Genomic DNA, 7,244 nt, shown 5'->3' on the forward strand with positions numbered 1-7,244 from the left:
CTGATCAAAGGAAGGTCGGCTATGAGGCCACACCATATTGCTCGGGGCTCGTCCAGTTGGGTCTTGAGAACCTGACAGGACAGAACACGCAGAACCTCTTGTTGCAACCTGCTCCACTACTTTGCAGTCTTCATAATTCAAAACTTTTCCTTATATCAACTCTGACTCTTCTTGCTTCAAGTTACGTGCATGAGTTCTTCTCCCACTATGTACTCTTGTGAAGAGCTTGGGTCCATCTTCTCAATATCTTCCTTTTAGGTACTGCGAGGTTGACATTAGGTCCCTCAAAGCCTCTTCTCCAAGCTGAACAAGCCCAGCCCCCTCACCCTCTCAAGTTCCCCTCTCAGAATGTGAAATTAATTGAAAGTATAAATAGACACAAACAGGAACTCGGGAAAACAATGAAAGCGGCTCCTTGTAATGGAGAAATTTATAACCTATACACAGAGGGATCTTCTCATAAGAATTTCCATATTGCTTGTAACCACTTTGTGCTCGTCCTTCAAGTATTATGTCAGACCTAGAAGTGTGCTGAGAAAGTGCTGGTCAAAGTCTCCACTACACAGACTTGGTAGAGCGGGACTTTTTGATGTAAAAAATAAAATGTGTTCCCTATGAAACTGGACAACCACCATAACCAAAGATTCTTACTGCCAACTGAAGAGAACTGAAAAGGCTTTAACTCTATTCAGAGTGCCTGCAGCTACCAGGGAACCATGCAGCTGTTCAGGGCCTGTGCAGGACCAGGTCCCTGAATTAGATATACTTTTGTTTTGTGCTAAATTCAACCCTTTTCAAATGTTGGTTCTTCTGCTGCCACTCTTATTGTTTGTTGGTACATTTGCGTTCTTTGCTGGTTTGTTAGTATGGCTTGTGTGGTGTTTGTTTGTTTGTTTGTTTGTTTTTTGAGCTGTCAGGCTGAGAGCCCTGGAACCTCTAGCTGAGGCCTCCATGTGCAGTTAAGAAAATGGATATAAACTTTGTTGCTCTATTGGCTCTGCAAATATAAACACACCCCAGATTTCAGTCATAATAAGCAAGGCTGACAGCAGGTCCTTTGAAGCTGTGAAGACACAAAACCTCACTTACCAATCCTTCCCTTTCCCCATCCAAGTTAAAACTCCTGTGGCTAGAATTTGCTTCTTTATGTATACTTGAGGTAATGAAACTTCAATGATCTGACACCCAATATTGATATTGTAATGAAACCACATGACATATGGTTACACATTAGTGTGGTGGGTTGACTCTGGCTGGACACCAGGTGCCCACCAAAGCCGCCCTATCACTCCTCTCCTCAGCCAGACAGGGGAGAGAAAATATAATGAAAGGCTCGTGGGTCAAGATAAGGACAGGGAGAGATCACTCACCATTACCATCACAGGTAAAACAGACTTGGGGAAATTAGTTTAGTTAATTACGAATCAAATCGGAATAGGGCAATGAGAAATAAAATCAAATCTTAAAACACCTTTTCCCCAACCCTCCCTTCTTCCCGGGTTCAACTTCACTCCCAGTTTTCCTGACCTCTCACCCAGCGTCAGAGGGGCCGGGGAGTGGAGGTTGTGGTCAGTTCATCACATGTTTTCTCTGCCGCTCCTTCCTCCTCAGGGGAGGACTCCTCACGCTCTCTTACTCCAGCGTGGGTCCCTTCCACGGGGTGCAGTTCTCCAGGAGCAGACTGCTCCAGCCTGGGTCCCCTGGGGTCACAGGTCCTGCCAGCAAACCTGCTCCAGCCTGGGCTCCTCTCCATGGGGCCACAGGTCCTGCCAGGAGCCTGCTCCAGCGCGGGCTTCCCACAGGGTCACACCTCTTTTGGGCATCCACCTGCTGGTGTGGGTGGATCCCCGGGCTGCAGGTGGATCTCTGCTCCACCACGGACCTCCCTGGGCTGCAGGGGGACAGCGGCCTCACCATGGGCTGCGCCACGGGCTGCAGGGGAATCTCTGCTCCAGCGCCTGGAGCGCCTCCTGCTCCTCCTTCTGCACTGACCTTGGTGGCTGCAGAGCTGTTTCTCTCACACGTTCTCACTCCTCTCTCCAGCTGCAGTTGGTCTTGCACAGTTTACCTCCCTCCTTCTTAAATATGTTATTGCAGAGGCGCTACCACCGTTGCTGATGGGCTCGGCCTTGGCCAGGTCTGTCTTGGAGCCGGCTGGAATTGGCTCTATTAGATATGGGGGAAGTTTCTAGCAGGTTCTCACAGAAGCCACCTCTGTAGCCCCCTGGCTACCAAAACCGTGCCACACGAACTCAATACAATTAGAACACATCATTACTAAAGAAAACAAAAGCTGAAATCTTAAGAGTAGGTAAGTACCTGTCTATATGAAGTAAACAATTTTAAGAACTGGCTGATGTCAGGGGTATGCTGAAGGAGAATTTGAGTCATTACTGAAACACAGAACCATCACAGCAGCATAAATTACACCATGATATTAGAGAGAGTATGTACCACCCTCTGTTCACTCCTTTGTCAATCATTTGAATGATCTCCGTGTGTGCATACTTTATTCATTTCTTTCACAGTACTGATTAAAAAAAAAACCAAAACAAATCACACATAAGGCTCATTCCCAGCTAGGTTTTAGGCTTCTGTTAAAACTGGAAAACAAATGACTAGGTTAAGAGGACTTCCTATAGCTGGGTACGTGCATGCCCAGCAAGTTGTGACAGGAGGCAGTTCTGTAGGGGATCCTCAGTAATTTTTTCAGCATGTCATGGTCATTTTTCTTGACTGTGCATTTGTTTGTTGACACTGATTTATGTACCATGCCTGATTTAAAGATACACTTCGATGTTCCATTGATTTCATTGACCCTGCAATATGTTCTTATTAGCTCCAGTTACCGGTTTCACTTAGATTAGTATATGTGACTTCTGGGGTATTTTGTAGGTACACACTGGAAGAATTTTTCTTTCTTTCCTCTTTAAGTTATCCAATTTTGCTTTGAACATGCTTTCTTAGGTATTTCTGAAAGTCTCCATTTCACAGGAAGTTCTGTAGGTGATCAGTGCACTGCTCTTTGTAGCAGAACTGCACACAGCATGGTCTTTCTCTTGGTCTCCCTCACGCTTCTGTAGGCACAAACAACACCTGAGCAAATTCAGTATGTCTGTTTGTGCAGTCTCACTCACAAAGCAGTAAAGAATGGGATCAGCAATGCAATTCAAACTTGTTAAGGCCTGTGCAATTCTGTAAACCTTATACATGAACTGTAAAAGCTCTGGGTCAGTGGTGTAAGGTTCTTTGATGCTGCGAATAAGCAATATAACGTGATAAGGGGTGAAGCAAACAAGGAAAGTAACTGTGATATTCAGAATAAGCTTCCTCACTTTTTTCTTTTCTTCATCTACTGTGGCTTGATTATACCTTACTACTTGGTAGATTTTATGGTAGCAAAACACAATGATTATCAAAGGGACCAGGTACCCTGAGCATATCCGGAATAAATTTATCTGTGCCTGCCACCATTCCAGGGGGTATTTATCATAGCATAATGTATGATTAGTGAAATTGCATGGGTCATTGAATACTTCTTTGTTCACCAATATGACTGAGTTCAAGATGCTTTCCAGAAGCCAAACCATTATGCTGACAAGCAAAGAAATTCTTCTTGTGCGCAAGTGCTGGAGCTTCAAGGGGTGAACTAATGCCAGGTATCTATCAACAGAGATGCAAGCAAGGAATGCAGTACTGGTGTAGAAATTCATATACAGAATGAAGGAAGAAATCTGACAAAGCAAGGCAGAGAGCCTCCAGTTATCTCCATTCCAGGCGTAATCAATCCACAGAGGTAGGATCAGTGAGTACAAAAGGTCAGCCAGGGATAGGCTGAAGAGATAGACTGCTAACTCATTCTTTTTCCTCACCTGAATGCAAGATGCATAGAGGGATATGCAGTTGGTGGGAATACTGATCATCATCACAATGCTGTACACAAATGGAAACAAATATTTATCCAGGGCGTGATCATCATGGCACTTAGCAGTGGTGTTCATTGTCCACCCCAGGTAGTATCTTTGGGCCAGTTTTGGCCTGGATGCAATAAAAAAGTCTCTGTAGTCTGATGGGTTGTCATCTGTCAGTTCTTCAGGACTTGGTGGGTAGGATTCCAGCCTTCTGTTACCAAAAAGGAAAAATGTCAGCTATAACAACATTTTTGTTTGTTTTTATGGGCTTCTTGCTGGGTATCTTTTTTGGAAGAAAGAAACTGTGTTTGTAGGAGATCAAAGGTTTTAAATACTCCTGGAGGGACATATGCATAGAACTCTAATGTCTAAGGTGGTCAAGGTCAGTCAGACACAAGCTTCTACAGCAGAAGCAGGATGAGTAGCAAAGACACTTCCAGAGGGGTAGGGTCCTGCAATCCAAGGTCTTTCTTTTGGGAAAGCTGAAGGAGATCAGAAAGTTTACCACAAATAACAGAGGTGCACTTTCTGTTATTCTGGTGAGCAGAATACACTTTTGGTCATATGAATATGGCACATTTGTTATCACCAGTACCCCCATCCCCTCTAAGCCAATGGACAGACAAGGATAGAAAGACAGGGATTCAGGTACCACTAGAGGCTGGGATCTTCTCAGAGGAGAATGTGTGGCTGGTGTGTCTCCCTATTAAGAATCACTCTCTCGTCTTGTTGCGTCCTAACACTTCCCCACTTCCTCTCCCCTCCTTTTTATGTGATTGCCCAAGAACTTGCCACCAACTGTGCTATTCCAGCAAAGCTTATTGCATGTCCCAGGAACCTTCATGTGACACCTGGCAGGCAACTGGGCTCCTGCATGCACAGGAGAATCTGCCAGGGTCTCACTTAGACTCGTGAGGCAGAGACTGTTCGAGTACAATTTTTCATTTACATTTATCTCCTTTAAGAACTGCAGTTGCCATGCATGAGTTTCTAAAATCATTAGCAATTAAGTTTACTTTTGGCACTACCAGGGTTGTGGGTGTCAGGACCTTCAACATGAAAATACCAGTAAAATCGCAGCCCTGACTAATGCAGTGGGACTGGAGGAGTTGTGTGTGTGAGTCTCAGAAGCACTTACAAGAGCTGACCTTTAAGTAAGAAAGGGAATAAAAGCATAGCTATGAGACAGCTGGTACTCACTGATTATAGCACGCTCAGTAATGACATTGAGTAATTCTCTTCCCTGAAGATCTAATTGATAAGTCCAGGAAATACGAGAATGGATAATATTTGTTGTGGTCCAGTTCTACTGCCAAATATACCAACTGCTTCAAAGACTGACTGTGATAAGCCATCTGCGGTTTGGGCCTAGACTGCTAGCAGAGGAGATAAAAACATTGTAGAACAAGTAGGTTGCAAGATAGCACCATCTACAACTGGTCCTACGTAGGAAACAGCTCAAACTGAAGACAATCTGGGTGCAGGGATTTTCCTATGTGGTAGGCAAATTCATCCTGCCCTTTATGGGTTTGATGCATCTGTGTGCAGGTTTGTGGGTTTGTCAGAGGAACCCTAGTAAATTTATTGCCCTTGTTGAGAAGTTGTTTTATGGATTTTTTTTTTTCCATAAAAACAAAACAACAAAAACCCCATAAACCCAAACCAAACAAAAACCACTTTCATGCACATTCAGAAGAAAAAAAAAAAAAAGGAGCAATGACAGAAATAGTCACAAAGCATATATCTCATTTTACCAGCCACTGCTTTATTTGATCGAGTTGGCTAACTTTTCACAGTTGGAGCTAAATTCATTCACAGGCTTGAAAGACAAAGAAAATTCTTGAGGACTTTCCAATTTAGTCCACTGAGCATGATAACTAATTTAAAAATTGCAATGTCTGTATTTGAGACAAACTGTTTTTCAGAGTGGGTTAATAAAACCACACGGTAAATAGGGCATCATAAGCCTACCAGATAGATAAACATCACAAATTAAAAATCTAGCACTAGAAATTAGATCCCAGGCTTTTGCTGACCCACTTCTCACCAAAAGCAAAGCAAGCATGCTCAGACTGACCAGATGAATAAAAGATAAAATACCTACCTCTTCTTCTAATCACAATTTAGCATCTCCTTTCCTGTGACAGGTCTCTTGATGTCTAATAGGGAAATGTGCCTTTTCAGAAGCATGTGTGTAATGTGGCAAGTGTGTGCAGCAGCATTTATGAGTTGTGTGACTGAGAAACTGGAATTCCTTCTTCTTCCCCCACAAACTCCTTCTCCATTGTTAGTTGACTTGTTATATTACACTCATCCTTCCAAGCTCCCGACTCATCTCCATACTACACACAACAGCTCCTCTCACAGCTATGTTTATCAGCTCTTTCATATCTGCTCACAGACCAACACGACAATTTCTTCGTACCACCCACCTTCTTTTTCTTCAGCTTTCTCTTTTTAGCTCATTGTTTCTAGAAGTTCTGCTTTGTTGATCTTACTGATCATAAGGTAAAACACTCGTCTGAATAACATGCATCTTCTTTGGGGCAAGACCTTACTTTGGTCTTCTGCCACCTGCCTTAAGGAACTAACAGTTTAAGATATAACTGGATAATGGCAGGCTGGGACACTGAAGATGGGATTCAAAGAGAGAGCTGAGACCACATGAAATTTGCCTCCTCGGCAATCTTTTCTGTCCTTCATGTTCACAGGTCACTGCACCCCCCTTTTATTTTTATTTTATTTTTAACCAGTATCATAAGCAGTTTCTATGAACAAAGTCCTGGTGTCTGTCTAAAATTCCCCAGGTAATCCATATCTCAACTTTGATGACACACTGATGCTACTTATACAAGGATATACTTTCAATGAGAATAATAACAAGAAGTGTGTCATTCTGGTATGCATTGATGACCTACAATGAAGTGTGCTGAAGAACCAGCAAATGAAGTATACCACAATGCACGCTGTAGATTCTTGCACAGAAACATAAAAGCAGAAAGCAGTGTTTTTCTCTGACTATAAGACATTTCATTACAGTTACCTGGAACCCTGTTTCAGTGGAAGTGGTCCAAGTCACACTTCTTTGCTTAGGTTTTTTTCCCAAAAATTAGGACTACATAATGCAACATAACTTGTCTTACCTGGATGCATGACTGAAACGTTCCCAGGTTTTCTCTCAGCTACTGAGTGTACCTGCTGGTTTTGCCCAGGGAGATGGTATTGGATTACAGCTATCCTAAACCAGAATGTTTGATAATTTTTCCCACTGACTGTTTTTTTCTAAAAAACTACCATGGATTTTCTGTTTAATGATATAGTCTAATGGTTTGA

The 7,244-nt window shown here is 42.9% G+C and overlaps 1 protein-coding gene across 1 annotated transcript; it reads right to left on the reverse strand.

Annotated features, from left to right (window-relative positions):
* Window positions 1-2,878: 2,878 nt before the first annotated feature.
* Window positions 2,879-4,016, reverse strand: GPR65 (G protein-coupled receptor 65). Its single transcript, XM_065636753.1, has one exon. It carries the CDS (start codon window positions 3,999-4,001, stop codon window positions 2,964-2,966), a length of 1,038 nt encoding a protein of 345 aa, XP_065492825.1. The 5' UTR covers window positions 4,002-4,016; the 3' UTR covers window positions 2,879-2,963.
* Window positions 4,017-7,244: the final 3,228 nt, after the last annotated feature.

Source organism: Caloenas nicobarica, chromosome 5, assembly GCF_036013445.1.
Source record: "Caloenas nicobarica isolate bCalNic1 chromosome 5, bCalNic1.hap1, whole genome shotgun sequence".
Lineage (NCBI taxonomy): Eukaryota > Metazoa > Chordata > Aves > Columbiformes > Columbidae > Caloenas > Caloenas nicobarica.